Raw genomic sequence first — 18,771 nt, 5'->3', positions numbered from 1 at the left:
TTTCGAAGCTGAAGCGCTGACAGCGCTGAGGAGCTACCTCGCACGTTTCCGGGGATCACCGAGAACGACTAAGTAGAGTTTGTATAACTTCAAGGCTATTAAGGCCCAGCCTTCTGTCTTCTCCCCGTCCCTTAGAATGAATTGCTGAGCGAAGATAATTAGTTGCCGGTTCATACCTGACTTAGAGGACCGCCCCAAGAAGAGTCTCGAAACTTCAGGAGAGTCATGAGTTGGTCTCACACATTTAATAATGCTAGTAGTTGCTGCTTTGACTTTGTGTAAGTGCGATTGGATTAGCCTTGGCACATTCAGTCACTGCCTCCCACTCCGTGAACTGATCGAGGAAATAGACGGTATCTTTATGATGTCGGCGCACATGTGCTTCTGATATCGAGCGGGAAATTAGTGAAGATCAGCGAGTCAAGAAGTAACTGACCCTATAAGTGCCACCTCAAATCCCAGCATCACGGAGCTTGATCATCAGTATTTGTCCAATGAGAGTAACTAGATGCATCTCTTGGGCATTTTCAGTTCCGCTCTTGGATGATAAGCTCTCGATAGGCCAGAAAATATGCTTTAACATGTCAGCGAATGCGCCTTAATGGAGCTATTGTGCGAAGTCTTGAATCGAGTTCAATACATAGCTCACGTCAAAAGTGTCGATGGACTATGATGTGGGCCTCATAATGCGGTACGTGTATACATGGGCGTGCTACCTGTCTTCTTCTTTGGTTCCTAGGTCACGATGGCTTTTGCGCCTTGGAAAGTTGTATAAAATGAGAATGTATGAGCCCGGTGCGCTTTCGTATTCCCATTCAATGGCATTGGTCAAAAGCATCCTTCTTATCTCGTCCTCCCTCTCAGTCGAGGCGTGCTTGACGCCTCCAGGTGTCTCGAAGAAAGGGGAGAGAATCCCGTACACATCCTTCAATCTCGACCTCCTGGAGCTGGTCGCAGAGCGCGTAGCACCTTTTATCACTAGGGTAAGTGTCTGATGTTCTTCCTACCAGTACTATTCGCTGGAGGACAAAGCGGCAAGTCGTTGTACTTATGCTGATCTTACAGGCTTTGATCGTTGTAGTAGCGGTCGCGGAGGCCGTTACTATAATCGCAAGCGAGCATCCTCATTTGTTCCCGTCGGGTAGGGTCTCCACGCTCAACCGCGGAGCAGCCCTCCCGTCGGCTATTCCCAACGCACTCTTCATCACGGGCGCGCTGCTTGCCCTCGCAGGCAGTCAGCTACGCCTGCTTTGCTTTCGCACACTCGGGAAGCATTTCGTGTTCAACGTCGCCTTGAAGAAGAACCATCGTCTCATCACGTCTGGTCCCTATTCCATCGTTCGACATCCAAGCTGTTAGGATGCGATAGTTCGCGTCCACCGCATCACGGTTAGTGCTGCCGACAGAAGCACTGTCCGAAGCGTCTGGCATGGAATGCTGGTGAGGTATACTCGAACCAGCGTTCCTCGTCTCTCTTCCCTCACTCGTTATGCACCACACCGAGTGAGGGTAAGCACGTTCTCTCTACGATACATGACCACGATGCTTACATTGCTCTGTACCTAGTCTGACATATCATAGGTACAGAATATACTCGTTATGCACCACACCGAGTGAGGTCTGACATATCATAGTTCTAACAGGTTATGAGCGCCCTGCGTTTCTTTTGACCCAGACCCGGTGCTAGAGTCCCTGCCTGACCCGCAGGATACTTCTCGTGTTCTTGTTGTTTTCTTCATGTCTTCTCGTCGAGGTCGTGGTACCTCTCCCAGCGGCTCATCCATGGATTTGACGTCTGTTTATAACAGCAGCCCGTATTTGCCTTTACGTTCTATTCATCGCCCTAGCTCTTCTTCCTCTCGTCCTCCTCAGGGACAACTCCCCAGCAGTCTCTCTCGTCACATCCATATCCGCCGTCCTTCCTCCCGTAGCTCATACCGCACCGCTGACGCGGGCTCCGAAGACTCCGAGGGCACTCCGCCCCCAGTCTCCCCGCCTCGGCGTTATCAGAATTTGCCTCGCGATTCTCTTCCTCGATGCTCTCGCCAGACACGTCAGGCGCCTCCCCATCTCTCTGACTCAATTGCCCCCTCCGTTTCTCAGGGCCATATACGCCTTCGTCGTGTCGATTCTCGTCAACAGCTCCACGCTCCCGTTGACACTCTTGCTCCCTCGCTTTCTCCGCTCCCTCAGCAGCCTCAGTCTCCGCCCTCTCAGCAGCCTCTCCTCGCCCAGCATTCCTTCACTCAACCTCTCCTCGAACAGCATTCCTTCCCTCAGGCTCCACAGCAGCCCCTTCCCCAGCAGCCTTCTTTCTCCGATCAGCAATTTCCGCAGCAGCCATTCTTTCCCTACGCGCAGTATGCCTTCCCGTATTCCTTGCCTTATTCCGCCTTTGCATACCAACAGCCTACCCTTCCACCGGCTCCACAATACACTACTGCGCCCGCACCCGCGCCCGCTCATGCGCCGGCCTTCTTTGCCGCGCCCGCTCCAGCGCCTGCGCCCACACCGGCACCTGCTCGCGCTCCTGCCCCAGCAGGGGCGTTTGCTGCCGCCGCGCCAGCGCCCGCTCCTGCCCCAGCAGGGGCATGTGCTGCTGCCGCGCCTGTGCCCGCTCCTGCCCCAGCAGGAGCGCCCGCACCTGCTGTTTCTGCTCCTCTGGGAGTGCTGCCCCGTGGCGTTGGTCCTCGAGCGTACCTTCTGCCGCCGCGTCCGGGGAAACTTTCGAACGCCAAGATCGAGCTGCATCACGCTGCTGCTATCCCGGTACTCGATCGTGCAAAAGGGAATTGGCTCCAGTTTAGCGTTGCGTTCCAGAACTTTCTGCGCATGCACAATCTAGACGGTTTCTTCGACGGTCTCTATCCCGTCCCCGATGACTCCTCGTCGTACGACGACGCTGTTGCTTGGGGCCAGCTCAACAATGCTATTTTTGGCTTACTCATGGAGAAGCTCGCGCCCGAGGAGCGCCAGTACATTGCTACGGAGGCTACATGCATGTCAGCTTACGCGATCCTCAAGGATCGCCACGAGAAGCTTGCTCCACTCATGGAGGTCGAGCTTTGGCAGAAGCTCTTCAGCACCTTCTTTGCACGGAGCGATCGCCTTGACTCTACTGTCAAGTGGATCCGAGAGACTTGTCACTCTCTCTTGCTGATGGGACCGCTCTCCGAGGAGAAGCTCATGGCGATCACTCTCATGAACGCCTTGACGCGCGACTTTGGGCACATCAAGAACGATGTCGCGACGCTCCTCTCCGATGCCGGGTCCCATGCTGATTTTTCCACTGCACTGACCCGCATCCTCTGTCGCATTGAGACGGAGCAGAGCGCCCTTGACGTTGATCGTCGAGATCCTGACACAGCCTTGGCTGCTCGCATGCCGGGAAACCGGCCACTACCACCTTGTCGGACTTGTGGTGGTCGACATCCCACAGACCGCTGTTGGCAGCCCGGCGGCGCTCTCGAGGGTCGTCGCCCCGAAGCGCCTGATCCACGTCGCCCCCACACGTTTGTGCCCTCTTCCACTCGGGCGCAAGCGTCCCCTCGCAGGCTCTACTTCTTCGACAACGTCTCCCAGAGCTTTATGCCTGACGTCGACGACCAGTCTTCGGGGGTCATTGCCGAGGACTTGCTCACCGACGAACAGCTCGCCGCTGTTGACGTCGACGCGAACGTCCAGGAACATCAATCGTACTTCCTCAACTCCGAAGAGCTGCGTGCGTCCGTCGACTGGTCTTCGTTGTCGCCCCCTTCTCCAACTGCCCTCATTGCGTGTTCTGCTCCGAACCAGCGCACGCCCACCGTCGTTGACCCCGACGTTGTGCCGTTCTATCTGGACTCTGGAGCATCGGCACACATCTCCAGTGACGCCTCGGACTTCTACCAGCTCACGCGTATCACCCCACGTGTCGTCCATGGCGTCGGGGGGACGGTGATTCACGCTGAGGGCATTGGCACCATCCGTCTCTCCTTTGGCAAAGGACTGCACGTTGATTTAGACAATGCTCTATACATCCCAGCTGCCTCTGTTCGTCTCGTCTCTGTCTCTTCGCTCGCTCGCTCGTCCAAGTTCAGGTCTACCTTTGACGATGCCAACTGTTTCATCCGCAATCCTAGCGGTGCCATAGTCATGCGCGGCTCACTCACATGCACAAACCTCTACCGTCTCCTGGGATCGCGCCCTCTTGCTCTGCACGTTTTCCTTGCCTCTCGGGTCCCCTCCTTGCTGACCTGGCACCGTCGTCTAGGTCACGCCAGCTACCAGTCCGTTGTTGATCTGGTACGCGGTCGCATGGCAACTGGCTTGTCTATCGACCTCTCCGAACTGCCACCGAAATGCGAACACTGTATTCTGGGGAAGCAGACGCGTTCGAGTGTGCCCAAAGTTTGTGAGGGCGCCAGGGCTACTAGGAGGCTAGGGCGAGTGCATGTAGACTTGATGGATAACTCGGGTAGTCCATCCTCTCGCGGCCACTTGTACATTATGAATATTGTCGACGATTATAGCCGCTTTTCTTGGTCCATTCCGCTACGTTCCAAGGCTGACGCCTTCTCGGCACTGCGCGACTGGGAACGCGCTGTGTCTCTGGAAACCGGTTTGACCATCGGCATTTTCTGTTTTGACAACGGTGAACTCAAACGCACCGATCTTCGAGAGTGGCTTGCTACGAGGGGAACACAGGTCCAGTTCACAGCACCGTATACGTCAGCTCAGAACGGCCTAGTAGAACGTTACCATCGCACTGTCATGGGACGCGCTCGGGCCATGCGCATTGCGTGTGGCTTGCCTCCTCGGTATTGGGACGAGTTCATCTCCACTGCGACTTACCTTGCAGTGCGAACGCCCTGCCGAGCAGTTCGAGACAAGACGCCTTACGAGCTATGGCACGACCGCAAGCCTGACCTCTCCAATCTTCGGGAGATCGGCTCCAGGGCGTTTGTCTTAGCCCAGCCACATAATCCTAAGATTCAGGCGCGCTCGGTAGAGTGCGTGCTTGTCGGGTATGCAGCTGACTCGAAGGCATACAGATGTTATCACAAGGCGACAGGGCGTATTCTAACGTCGTACCACGTCTCTTTCATCGAATCGCATGACGATGAACGTTTCGTGAGCCGCCCATCTTCTGTTTCTCCTTCATCTTCATCTGCTCCTGATCCCGAACCTTCCGTACCTGTGCCACCCCCATCTCTCGCGTCGCCTTCACCTACAGCTTCACCTCCACTTCGTCGCTCTTCTCGCGTGCCTAAACCTTCCGAGAAAATCGCCGAAGTCAGCCACCTGGACTGGCGACAGCGCTTCGACCGCGTGCTAGGTGATATTCACGCCAATTTCTCTGCGCTCGCCTTCCCCGCTATCAAAGTGGACTCCAGCTATCGCGACCCTCTTACCATCAAGGAGGCGCTTGCGTCCGAATTCGGACCACAGTGGGATGGCGCGCTGGTCGACGAATTCGCGAGCATTCGGGCCCGAGGTGTCTACAAGCTCGTCCCCGAGTCATCAGTGCCAGCCAACAAGACCATCATGAGTGGGAAAGCGGTATTCAAGCTCAAGATGGACGAGCTTGGCATACCGGACAGATTCAAAGCGCGCTGGGTTTGCCGTGGTTTTGAAGCTATCTACGGCCACAACTACACCAACACCACTTCGCCCACTGCCCGTCTTGAGTCCTTCTGCATCCTACTCAACCTTGCCGCTGCCTTTGACCTTGAATGTGAGCAGATAGACGTCAAAACTGCTTACCTGTATGGCGATCTCGACCCCGAAGAATATTGCTACATGTACCAGCCAAAAGGTTACGAAGAACCCAACTCCGAGGGCATGGTTTGGCAGGTATGCAAGGGTCTCTACGGTTTAAAGCAGGGGGGGCGTGTCTGGAACAAGACCTTACACAAGGCCTTGACGGAATGGGGGTATACGCGTCTCTCTTGCGAACACTGCGTCTATTACCGACGTGAGGGCTCTTCGTTCACTGCTCTCGCTGTTCATGTTGACGATTTCGGCGTTGCCGGCAAGACCCAAGCCGACATCGACCGTCTCAAAGCCAAGATGAAGACGCTATGGGAGATATCCGAGCTGGGGCCTATCAAGTTCTGCGTTGGTTTGGGTATCCAACGCGATCGTGCTCGTCGCACTGTCTCCCTGTCTCAGACGGCTCTCATAGATAAGGTTCTTGCACAGTTCAACATGATGCATGCTAATCCTGTCGACACTCCCATGGAGTCCGACATTGTGTCGAAGATTTGTCGCACTCCACACTCCCTTATGGATCCGTCTATTCTCGCTGAAGTTCGCAAGCTCCCCTACCGATCACTAGTTGGTTCCCTCAACTACCTCGCTGTCGGTACCAGACCCGATATCGCCTACACTGTTCAGTGGCTCAGCCAATACCTCGATGCTTACAGCCACGAGCACTGGGCTGTCGCCAAACGCGTTTTACGCTATCTGCGCGGCACACGGGACTTGTCGCTCACACTTGGCGGCTTCGGCACTTTTGAGCTCTCTGCATGGTCGGATTCTAACTATGCCGCATGTCCTGACACTAGACGCTCCGTCACTGGCTACTGCACGACTCTCGGCGGCGGCTGCGTCACTTGGTCCTCTCGCAAACAACCTATCGTCACAGGCTCTACTTGCGAAGCCGAATACGTCGCCGCCAATGGCGCAGTCAAGGAGGTTATGTGGATCCGGAACCTTCTCGCCGGCCTAGGCCTCCCTCGCTCTGGTCCCACACACATCTGGTGCGACAATCGCTCCGCCGTTCACATTGCTGAAGACCCGTACAACTTCGCCGCCACTAAACACATCGATGTTCGCTACCATTTCATACGCGAGCGTGTCGAGGACAATACCATTCGTCTTCTCGACATCCCATCAGCAGACAACGTCGCGGATATCTTCATGAAGCCACTCCCTCGCCCTGCCTTCGTGAAACTTCGCCACAGCCTCGGGTTGCGATGACTCAAGACGTGCGGGGGGGGATGTTTGGGCTCAGGAGGAGTGGTCGGGGTGATGATGGCTCAGGAGGAGTAGCTGATGAGGTTAGCAGGATGAGAGAGAGTTTCCGCGGTGAGGAGGAGTGTTAGGATGCGATAGTTCGCGTCCACCGTGTCACGGTTAGTGCTGCCGACAGAAGCACTGTCCGAAGCGTCTGGCATGGAATGCTGGTGAGGTATACTCGAACCAGCGTTCCTCGTCTCTCTTCCCTCACTCGTTATGCACCACACCGAGTGAGGGTAAGCACGTTCTCTCTACGATACATGACCACGATGCTTACATTGCTCTGTACCTAGTCTGACATATCATAGGTACAGAATATACTCGTTATGCACCACACCGAGTGAGGTCTGACATATCATAGTTCTAACACAAGCTACTCGGGCTGGCAAGTCGCGTTCGGGGGCATCCTCATGGCGTATATGAGTCCGGGATCATGGCTTCGCACGTCAGGTTGGCTTGACACGACGCCTGGACGGATTGTATTTGGGTTATGGGCAGTTCTCATAGTTTACGGTACATTAGCGAGTTTCTTTCGACCGCTAGTTGAGGATCGTGTTTTACGCGAGCATTTTGGAGAGGAGTGGGAGAGGTATGCACGTAGAGTGAGATGGAGGTTAATTCCTGGAATCTTCTGAAACGAATTAACTATTAATTGGTCTATACTTTAGATTGATCACTCCGTCCACGTAGAAATATGCGAGGATTCGTTGCGACATGACAGAATTGTGCAGGAGCTTGGTAAGGAAGAAATGAAATGCGCAAGCAATGGACGCGTTGGGTGATTCAGGGGGCTTTGAGTCATCGTGAGAAAGCATTGCGTCATCATGTTCAACGTCTCCCACAGCTTGCAGCTTGAAGGACGTGCACCTACGTGCACGAACGATCGTATTCACTTTCAGATGGGGACTTGGGCGGGGAGCTCCTTCCTGTGCCACCCGACTATCCGATGAGCCTCTCGTCAAGCGCATCCTTGAGCCGAGGCTGGCTGATCGTTTCATCAGTAATCACAGTAAGTACTAGGACTTCTACCTCCCATATCCTGATAATTGTTTGAAATAACTGTAGGCTACCGCTGGTAAGACTTAGGTATGTTTTCATGGGAACAGCGCTCGCGGGCAGATTCAAAACCCGTCTGCTTCTTTGATACATAGGCGCGGTTCGAATGTTCGTGTACGTAAATTCGGACACCCGGCGATGCTCTTCCCCGGAAAGCAGTGAATACTGCACAATGTCTCGAACATGTGTAGGTGAGCGAATTCTCATTTTATGAAAGTACTTGTGGCCTATAAAGTGACAGATTTGAGCTGTATGATGTCTTGTGGACTTCGTCTAATGAAAAGTACCATTTTACCAACAGAATATCTCTGGGGTGCAAGCATGATTCATCCCGAGACAGGGTGTTTGTTTCCTTATGGAGCTCCTCAAACTTATGTCTTTGGCGACGCGACATGTAATACTAAGATGCGCCCGAGCTCAGGGATGCCACAAATTGACCGCCGCAGCTGGAACACCACCATTGCATACTTGCTTCACGCTCTTTTTCCTCCGCTGACGGCTCGACATGGATCACAGCTACCCTCCATCCCCTACGGCCGAGTACCAAGCCGTCCGCCCCCGTCCAGATCTGTCTCCGGTCACAAGCGAGACTCTAACCACGTTCAACTGGTCGAAAGAGGACGTGCCTACGCCAGTCGACGAGAATTTCGATGGACGGTCTATGCAGCCTATTCTGCGGCATGGTGCGTATCACGTTACTTGATGGCCCCACTCTCCCATATTTCCTCAAGGTCAACGACCACCGCCAAAGGTCGACACACAGTATCGTTGGTGGTACATATCCGAATATCACCTATGTTTTGCCCTGCATGGCTTCTTGGTCGTGATGCACATTGCGTTCCTTGCGGCTGGTAGCGTTGGCGCAATTGACCGTGTAGTCGTCGAAAGCAAGAACTACAGTTTCTATGCAGCTATTCTTGCGATTGTTCCCCAAGCCGTAGCCGCGGTAAGCTTAGACTTCTCTATTGCATACCTCTCACTAACTGTAGGCAAAGATGATCTCGGCGGCGCTCGTTTACTATACTCAACGACTAGCCACGCGACGCGCGTTCAAGCGGAGCCAGACACTCACCGCCCTCCACGACCAGATGTCTGCGTGGATAGGCCTGGGATCCGCCGCGATGGCTCTCTTCGACCAATATACCCTGCCTGCTAGCGTAGTTGGTACCTGCTCTATCATGCTATACCTCGGTTTAATTACCGTCATCCACATCACGACACCCACACTCATTACCCTCGAACCCACCGAGTTACCTATCACGTCCCTCATCAACACGACCTTGGGAACGCCTAATCTAACTTCATTGTGGGAATCTATTTACTATCACGCTACTGACTCTCTAACTATCGGTTTAAGTATTCCTTGGACAGAGCCTGGCACCGACAATCCTGACCAGCTCATCGAAATCATGTCGCCTCTTATGTCCGTGCTCGGTCCAAGTGGAGATGGTACTCACTCCGATCTTCTAGTCACCACGGGCCTGGCAAACGGTACGTTGTATGATGTCGTCGAGCCTAACAACGCCAGTCAGCCGATTCGAGTCAACGCCACGACATTCGATGTATGTATACCAGTCCGTTTAAAATCCTATATTGACCGCCTATTTAGGTGTCTTGCGGATACTTATCAGATTTCCAAATTCAGTGGAAGCCCGCAACGAATACGGAGTTCTCTTATCAAACGTCGCGAATGCCTTCTTTCAACATCTCGAACGGTTTGTTGTCGTGGACAGATCTCACCATAGCAGATCTCGGTTGGTACTTCTTGGTTCCAGGCTGAACATACCTTGCTGACGCCAAAACACACAGCACCAAGTTCCTTACGAGTCATGACACAATCTTCGAGAGGTGTTACACTGAATTTAACACGACTAGTAAAACCGGTACGTCGTGAAAAAATGCTGGAGGTATATATCTGACAATGACATCTAATGACAGAGTCCGTATAACATCTTCGTATCCACCGTCAACTTCACGGATTCGTCAGGCAGTGCCGGCCATATCATTTCCCTTCCGGGAGGCATGAACCCCAACGCCGATAACTGGCAACGGATATGGACACTTCAGATGATCGGATGCACCCTGGACATCAGCCACTCGTTCATGGAGGTCGATCCGACGACGCGGACGCTCGCCGAGCCAAACTACGCTGCGCTGAGGAACAGTTCGAAATGGGAAGCTTGGATACCACCGCCGACCGTCAAGCCTCCATCGAGAATAGATCAAGCAATGCTCGATCTGGTGAGGCGTCTCAGTAGCTTCAAATGTGACGGATGGTTCTTACGTCCTATTCTCTCCAGTGGCCTTACGCGTTCCAAGCTGCAGCGCCTTCGTCGTACGTTGCCGGTCTGATAACTATGGACCCTGCTCAGATTGCGGCCACAATTCCGAGCAATGTTGCCGTTCTCAATGTGATAGAAAAGTACCCTTTGCTATCTTGTTTGCGTCGCATATGGTCGTCTGATCCCGGCTCGTCTAGGTATCTGGCGCTCACTCTCGACCTCTTCCCCGTTACCAACAGCAAGCGCTACGTGATACCAGAAGATTACCCACCTCCTCCCCCTCTAACTCTGCATCATCTTGAGAATGCACTGTCGAGCGCTACTGCCGCCTCATTCTACGCTGGTCAGCATTCTCAAATTTCCCCACATGTCTCATGTTTTCTCGTATCCAATGATCCTCTTTACAGCGCTCCATTCTCAACCAACGGCACTCGACAATACTCGAATGTTACCCGATAACTCCGCCATTATCAACGCTACAATGTCAGGCACGAGCGAGATGTTATACATGGTCTCTGCCTCAAGACTAAGCGTGAGTAACTTGTTTGTTACGTTTGAGCTACTCTGACAGTTGCGTGTAGTTCAATATGATCAATGTACGTCGCTCCTTACTTCCAGCGCAATACACCTCTCTGACGGCAGGGTAGATCGCAGTCGGCCTCGCGGCTTCGACAATTCTTCTCGCTCTGGCTATTAGCCTCGTACGCGATCTGGATGGACCTGAGCCGCTTGTGTGCGGCGCCGGCATTCTTCAGACCATGTGGCTGGCGCATGGTGATCCCGAGTTTTTGGACCGCGTTTCCAGGGTGGGGGAGCCTACGACAGAGGAGCTGAGGAAAGCCGGGATGGAGGTTGTTCGGCTCGGAAAGATACGTAACCAAGAAGACCGGTGCTGAGCAGATGCGCAATTTCAAGTGTCACAGTTGAGGATCATACCACCCGGCCCATGAATGCCCATTTGGACCTGCCGAGCTACGTTACTTGCTGTGTTTCGACACTATACTTTTACGTCGAAATATTAAACTGTTTGTGTTTGACCAAGTTCACTCTTAAATGCGGCGAGATGTTTTCTCCTACAACACGAAAACTGAAGGTTATCTCCGACATCGTCACTCAAGTCGTGCTGTACAGCATCACCGGGAAGTCTACTTTAGAACATTGAATCGTTTTTGACGACTATCATCTACCTAATATTGTCACGACGAAGATGAGAGGATAACAAGCAGTTGGTGCATCCAAGCACTATCCCATCACTAAGCAGAATGGTGTTGAGTGTTACCCGTTGCCAGTAAGCTTTGTGATCGTGACGGCATCGCGTGTAGATTCCAAGTACTTTAAGACATAACTCTGATGCTACGAACGAAATGAAGCATTCCGAAGGGAGTGAAGTGACATGTAGAGCAGAGCAACGCAAGTGATACGGATAGCACAACAAAAGCCAAACTCCAATTGACCACATGTCTATTTCCTGCAGGAGCAGTTCCCTGCTCAAACTGTGTGCCCAACACTGCAAACGCGTATATACCTGATTTTAATGTACCCGATGTTTGATTTGCTAAAATCACATACCTTTGACCTGATTTTGAAGTCATGTACCCGGACCTATTCATCAAGCCATGTACCTGGGACTGAAATGCGAAACCATGTTCACGGTGACGTCGCGGTGGTGTCGGTGGCTCCACTCCTAACAAACAAATGCAAATGTTGAACTTATTCTTCTCGCGTTGCGCCCTCACAGTGCAATCCATCGGCAAATGGCTGAGGAATTTCAGGAGATGCGCGATCGAGGGACGGCTGCCGCTCCTGCTCATATTCTAACGCCATGGGTTGAGGTGCTAGTCCGTTGGCACGCAGAAGTTCTGTGGGTGTGAAAACACATATGTTTGTTACGATCTCAACATTTCGCAAGAAGAGTTAACGAACCCATAGGCGCATACCGGAAAACAAAAGTTGCTATAGCCCCAGGAATGGTGTCAGCTTCGTACCACACGGGACTGTCCTCGTCATGCATAACTTGTCCAAGCCTGTTATCGACCATCCAAGTAAGCGACGGACGGTGTTGGGAGTTCCAGGTAACTCACTCCGTTCCTTTGTAGCGATTGTTTTCCGGAAGCTCAACCCCGGTGGATTCCATACAGCGTCTTACGTTCTCAGCTCTCAGAATGGAAATCCGTATCTCCCTTTTGTCCAACGCTTTGGCTGCAGGTGGAGCTTGAGTGTTCTCATCTATAAGACACAGCACTATGAGGACTGAGATCGATATTCGCAATAGAGAATCAACGCACCTGCTGGAGTCAATGATGCAAACTTAAACGACCTGTACTTCGTTTCTGAAATATCAATGCCGGTGATGTGACCACCAACTTTCCCTTTTAAGACTTCGTCCCTTTTGACCGGCCGATCGTACCGTGTTGGAATTATATGTTCAAATCTCGCTCGCATCATGACGTTTCGTACGTTATCTTATTATATCCGAGTTTTTCGTAGTATATATTCTTGTCGTAGCTAGTCGCAATCTTCACGCGATTGCCCTTTGGGCACCCTCCTCTTGCCCGGGACAAACGCGCTGTGCGTCGTCGCGAGCCCAACGACCTCAAATTTCTACATACCGCTTGACGAGAGAACTCCCGGAGAGTTCTCCATCGAGATGCACCTCTCCTGTGAGATGGTGATCACGGCGGCGAGATCTGAGGTACCTCCAGTGGACTGAAAATGCCTGGTAGAGGGTTAGTGGACATCGCCGGAGCACTTTACGCGGACTCGTCTTTCCGGCCATTGAAGGTATCCAACACGTTACGTCATCTCCCGAATCAGATACTTCCACCTTGTACTCCTTCAATGCATAGCCATCTACCAGCACACTAGCGTCGAAATCTCCGAGTCTCATTCCGGGAAGAACGATAAGCTAGTGAATGAGCAGTGTATAGGCGCTACGCTAGGGTTGAATATTTGAATAGCAACTTGACGGCGCGGTGACACCTGAGTGAAGCGAGCACTGCAGACAAACTGCGATTTTTCTGTTACAAAAAGTGATTGAAGAAGGCGGACAAATGAAAGCCTTTTTCACCCATCTTTTGCTGTGCGAAAAGTTACTGAAAAGTTAATTTTTTGCCTCGGAGTTTGCATTTCTGTGCGGAGATTAGATAGACACACGTCCAAATTGGGAAGTTAAAGTCCAAATTCGGTAACCCGTCCATTTTACCAGCGCAAAATTGACGCAAATGTTGGCTAAAAGAATACCTTTTCCTGTGCAGAAGGGGGTTCCAAAACTCGGAGGAAAAGGCTTTCATCTCGCCGCCTCTTTCTCTCGGTTTCATCCCGGATAAAATCGCCGTTTGTCTGCAGTGGAGGCGTGGCTTTCAGATCTCAGAGTCGGAGTGTCGGAGTTAAACGTTAAATGGTGAACACTGCGTGGGTTGGCCATTGTATGTCATTGTCCGCTTTTGGACCGCTTGTCATTGATCTCGTCCCACCAAAGCGGTCGAAGGTATAATGAGACTTCAACATCAGTGTTTGAGCTTTTGTCTACATACATTAGAAAGTCTTTTGAGAGAATAAATTCGCCTCGAAAAAATAAACCGAGAGCCAACCGAGAGCACCAGTGTCCGTCAGCAATTTATGTCGCAATTGGTCTCACGAATTGCGGCTGAGGAATTGTATAACCGTATGCTACGGCGAACGCCCACTTTTACCTACCGAGCTGTATCACGTGGCGTACATCGGTACTTTCTTTATTTTTATGCCCCATTAATAAGCCTTCTATGTTTGCTTTGTCACTTAAGTACAACAAGGAGCAACAAGGAAGAATCATGACAAAGAGCAGAATCCCGGCAGAGCGGTCAATCTATGCACTTAGCATTGGGATACAGTCGTCGCAAATATAAAGAGGTCGTAGCCTGAGATACAATATTTACCATCATACTAACCGACATCGAGGTTTACAGCTCCTAGCTCATAAAGAAAGCCATGTCATCCTCTCGAGTGTGGTTTATTACGTGCTCTTGCGCTTTTTCTTGAAATTTGTGATGTTTGACGTCGTCTCTAGTCACAGGCGCATCGTCCGGCTTCGGACGCCTTATGACCGAGCTCGCTCTCAAAAACGGCGAGAAGGTTGCTGCTACACTGCGAAAACCGGAGGCCATCTCCGACCTCGTCGCCCAATATCCTTCCGATCAGCTACGAGCCATTCAGCTCGACGTGACGAAGCGCGAGGAGGTCAGAGCCGGACTAACCGCCGCGCTCGTTCATTTTGGCAGGATCGACGTCGTGTTCAACAACGCAGGCTGGTTGGCGCTGGGTGAGGTTGAGGGAACGGACGATGCGGATGCGCGTTTGATCTTCGAAATCAATTTTTGGGGCGCGGCGTATGTGACACAGGAGAGTCTGAGGATCTTCAGGGAGGAGAACAAGCCTCAGGGAGGCAGACTCTTGCAGTCGTCATCGGTTGGCGGCTTCGCCGCCTTCGCGGATAGTGGGTTCTACGCGGCAACGTGAGTTTATGATGCTTCTACTGCCAGACGAGAACCTGAAGCTGCATCCTGGGCGTTAGGAAATTTGGTAGGCCTCATAGTGGGCTAACTTTGAGCGATCAAGCTGAACTTTTACAGCTCTGGAGGGACTGAGCGAAGCCGCCATGGCTGAGCTCGACCCGGCATGGAACATCAAGGTAGGACATCTTTTCGACGTCGAATCCAGCACTCAATGGCAGATCTTACCTCGCCAGATCTCGATCATCGAGTTCGGTGCCTTCCGGACCAAGATCATGTACGACAACGTGAAGGCAACACCCCACCACCCTGCATACGACAACCAAGATCTCCCCAGCTGGAAGACGCGCGAGTTCATCACCGGTCCGAACGTCAAGGGCGACGCGGCCAAGGCTGTTATTGCAGTCGATAAGTTGTCGCGCCTGGAGAAACCCCCTCGCCGCCTCGTGCTTACCAAGCCGGCCATAGCGATTGTCCGTGACAAGTTGGAGGAGTTCGGTGAGAGTCTGAAGGAATACGAGGTGTGGTCCGAAGATCTTGAAGTCGACGAGTAGATACTCCAAGCGCTTGTAAAGATTGATAGTGGGGTAAGATGAAGGTAGAGCAAACACAGTACAGAATAGACGCGGAGTTGATGCTCTTGCTTGTTCGAAGATATTCTAGATCTAAGGATCCCTATCGTAAGTGACGCATAAAAAATCTACAGCGCACAGTAGCGTTAATTTACATAACCGATAACCGATGCAAATACACAGATAACTCACTCCACAGGGACCAATTCCCCGCTAACCACCCAGTGCATTCTTCCATCTCTGTCCCCCAACGTCACCCAGAACCCTCTCCACCTCGCCTTGCTCAATGTTAAGCACGACCCGCCGCTCGCCCATCGCCCGGAAGACACCGCCAGGAGCCTCGTCCTCCAGGAGCACTGCTCGTGTCGCGAGTAGACCATCGAGCACGATGCCGAGTTCTCCTGCAGACGGCTTGTACGCAGGCTCATTGTCCGCAATAAGCGCGTCGACATAGAGCGCATGCTGTCGCCGAACCTGTTCAAAATAAACCATCCATCAGATGTATATCCGAAAGTCCTAAGCTTCAATAAAAAGCTCGAACGCACCTCCGCCCACGGAACCTCCTCCACCCCCTCGTTCTTCACCACCCTTACGATCGCAGCGAGCACAAGCCGCTCGTGCAAGCTGCACCCCTTCATCCACAGCGCGGTCGCGCTCCCCTGCATCGCCTTGACGACCTCTGTGATGTCGTTCATGCTCGCGCACCGCCGGTCCTGCGCGGCGAGCTCGACCGCGCGCCGGCACACGTCGAGCACTCGCCGGGCGTCGCCCGAGATTGAGGCGGTCTTGGATGAGGCGAAGCGGATGGCGTCGGCGGAGAGTACAGCGGTGGTTGAGAGAGATGCATCCTTGGCGTCGGTGAGGGAAGCCGCGGCAAGCGCGAGCCGCGACTCGATGATGGAGACGAGCTGCTCGCGTTTGTAGGGCTGGAAGTTGATGCGGGACATGCCTGTTGGGTGTATCGTTATTAATTATCATACCAAGAGTGAAACCGAGTAAATGCGAAACGCACCCAGCCGCGACCTCACTCTCCCACTCATAACCCTCTCTGGCAGATCCATCGTGTTTGCCACAGCCAGCACCACAAGCTTGCTCCCCGCGATCGTCGGCCAATTGAAGAAATTGTACACAACATCCTGCTTCGCCGTCACGAGCTGGTCGAGCTCGTCCATCAGCACGACCGTCGCACACCGCGGGCCGGCCGCGCCGCCAGCCGCAAAGTGCCGGTGCAGGCGCTTGAGCGCCTCTTTCGAGGAGATGCGCGTGGATGCGTCCGAGTCGGCGGATAACGTCGTCCAGAGCTGGGTGTATGCGGCTGCTGGCTCGGGCACGCGGAGGCCGTTGATTTCAACGTAGGTGAATGGGTTGGATTCCTGTGGACAGTGGATACGCGTGTATGCACGTTTGAGTGGGTTGATAGCCGCAATGAGAGAGGACGTACGTTGTTCTCAGCCCGCCGCTTCAGCTCTCGAACGACCGCATGCACAGTCGCAGTCTTGCCTGTCCCAGGTACACCCGATATATCTATGCAACACATCGCCATTAGCTCACCCCAAGAAATCAAACCACATGAAGATGATATTGACGACTCACAAACACATCCCCCGCTCCCCTCCTCAACCAACCCCTCCACCGCCCTCATAATCTTGCCAAACTCTTCATCGCGGCACGGCAACGCCCCCGGCCGAGCAGCGACATGCAGCGCCTGCTGCGCTCTCAGCCACGGGTCCGGCGGAACATTCGACAGATCCGCTGCGGTATAATAGCCCTGCGCGCCGCGCGCATCGCCCGGGTCGCGCTCGCGGTGTTTCCGTCCCTGCCCCTGTGCACGGGCGCGGGCGCGCAGGGCAGCCTTGGAGTATGGAGTGGGCGCGGCGATGTGTGTGCGTGACTTGCGGGGGGTGCGTGGGGTGCTCTTCGGGGTGGTGCTGGTCTTGGTCTTGGAGGGCGTGCGTTTGGTGGGTGAGGATGGGGGGCGGCTGCGTTTTCGCTTGGATGGGGTCCTGAGCAGGTCTAGATCGTCGTCATCATCTTCCTGTTCTTCATCTACTTCGGCTTCGTCGTCGTCTTCCGAGTCTGAAGGTGCAACGTCTGATTCGGTGGGCGCCTCACTCTCCGCCCCGTCTCCTTGCTCGCTGCCATATGCATCCTCATCCGCCTCCTTGATCGTGTTCAGCCGTCTTCGTTTACGCGGGCCCGGACTCCGACTCAGCGACCTCGCCCCCGCCTCATCCCGCGGCCGGCGCGGTCTGACCGTCTTCACCTCCACGGACCAGCGACTCCCGTTCGTCCTCTCCTCCGTGCCTTCCTCTTCCGCCTTTTCAGTCTTTCCGTGTGCCAATGCGGCAACGAGCGCGTGCGCACGATGCGCATCCCAGTCGAAGGTGTAAAAGAGGCCGCGGGTGTTGTCGACTGCGAATTGGCAGAAGTATTCATCGGGCTTGTCCTGGGGTTTTCTGGGCACGCGTGATGAGGTCGGTTTGGATGGTTTAGAGGGAGGAGGGCTGGCGGAGACGATGCAGTGGGTGAGGAGAGAGGACGGGGAGACGGATGCAGTTGCTGAGAGCGTGAAGTAGACTTCGTTGGGAGCCTATGGGGGTATTGCGACGGTTGAGGATGGACATTATGAGAGAGGAAGCAGAAGCAGAAGGGTAATGGGACGCACGGGCTCGTGTATGCGCTTTGCGCGCACTGTTGGGAGTTGCATCGGTCGGAGAAACCAATGTAGTTTGATCACTACGTCCTTCTCCTTCGGTCGGCTGGGATTTATGAGTGCCCAGATGGAAGTGATGACCGCAATGCTCGGAAGCTTGTGAGCCGTCTCAACGAGGACAGTGTCGCCTACCCGGAACGTCTCCAGCTCGCCTTCAATCTCCTTCCTTCCCTCATCCTTGCGTCGCACACGGGCACTAAGCCGTGTCTTCCTTGGTGTATCATCACCTTCGAGGTCCTCTTTGACTTCCATTTCCACTCTATGTTCGTCATCCGAGTCCAAGTCCCAGCCCTGGGCATGCGCACTCGCATTCCTGAGCTGAACAGTGGAGTTTGGTTTGTTCCTCTGTTGCTTTCTCCGCCTCGCTTCTGTGCAGAACTCGACATGATACCCTTGATACTTGTCTTCGTCCCACTCCGCACCACCGGGAAGATCAGAGGGGCGAACGACGCGCGTGTGGTATGGTCTATCGAGGCGAACATCGTATACTGATGAACCATGAGCATCAGAGGAATCGTGGTGACGAGATGGGGTGACGACGGGTTGAAAGCGACTGGAGCGACGACGGGGAGTGGTTGGGTCTGGGACAGCCATTGTCGTTGTCGTCGACGTGAGACGCGTCGTTGTCGAGGAAAGCCGTGACAAGGACTACATTAGCG

The 18,771-nt window shown here is 53.5% G+C and overlaps 4 protein-coding genes across 4 annotated transcripts; 3 read left to right on the top strand and 1 right to left on the bottom strand.

Annotated features, from left to right (window-relative positions):
* Positions 1-818: 818 nt before the first annotated feature.
* Positions 819-1,359, top strand: CONPUDRAFT_151555 (uncharacterized protein; the record flags this gene model as incomplete). The annotated part of the gene is made up of 2 exons (XM_007768022.1): positions 819-983; positions 1,066-1,359. 2 exons carry the CDS (start codon positions 819-821, stop codon positions 1,357-1,359), a joined length of 459 nt encoding a protein of 152 aa, XP_007766212.1.
* A 7,204-nt stretch (positions 1,360-8,563) lies between these two features.
* Positions 8,564-11,236, top strand: CONPUDRAFT_163637 (uncharacterized protein; the record flags this gene model as incomplete). The annotated part of the gene is made up of 12 exons (XM_007768021.1): positions 8,564-8,741; positions 8,790-9,004; positions 9,048-9,364; positions 9,416-9,620; positions 9,668-9,812; positions 9,868-9,941; positions 9,997-10,299; positions 10,359-10,480; positions 10,538-10,683; positions 10,748-10,872; positions 10,922-10,936; positions 10,988-11,236. 12 exons carry the CDS (start codon positions 8,564-8,566, stop codon positions 11,234-11,236), a joined length of 2,094 nt encoding a protein of 697 aa, XP_007766211.1.
* Positions 11,237-14,381: 3,145 nt separating this feature from the next.
* Positions 14,382-15,381, top strand: CONPUDRAFT_50529 (NAD(P)-binding protein; the record flags this gene model as incomplete). The annotated part of the gene is made up of 4 exons (XM_007767111.1): positions 14,382-14,830; positions 14,890-14,897; positions 14,948-15,006; positions 15,064-15,381. Coding segments are annotated over 4 exons (834 nt in total), but the record flags the coding sequence as incomplete, so codon positions are not given.
* A 231-nt stretch (positions 15,382-15,612) lies between these two features.
* CONPUDRAFT_151551 (P-loop containing nucleoside triphosphate hydrolase protein) lies at positions 15,613-18,706 on the bottom strand (the record flags this gene model as incomplete). The annotated part of the gene is made up of 6 exons (XM_007768020.1): positions 15,613-15,873; positions 15,945-16,348; positions 16,412-16,772; positions 16,841-16,923; positions 16,993-17,989; positions 18,065-18,706. The coding sequence occupies 6 exons, from the start codon at positions 18,704-18,706 to the stop codon at positions 15,613-15,615; spliced, it is 2,748 nt and encodes a 915-aa protein (XP_007766210.1).
* Positions 18,707-18,771: the final 65 nt, after the last annotated feature.

This window comes from Coniophora puteana (genome assembly GCF_000271625.1).
Source record: "Coniophora puteana RWD-64-598 SS2 unplaced genomic scaffold CONPUscaffold_3, whole genome shotgun sequence".
NCBI lineage: Eukaryota > Fungi > Basidiomycota > Agaricomycetes > Boletales > Coniophoraceae > Coniophora > Coniophora puteana.
This window is presented reverse-complemented; position numbering and strand designations above follow the sequence as displayed.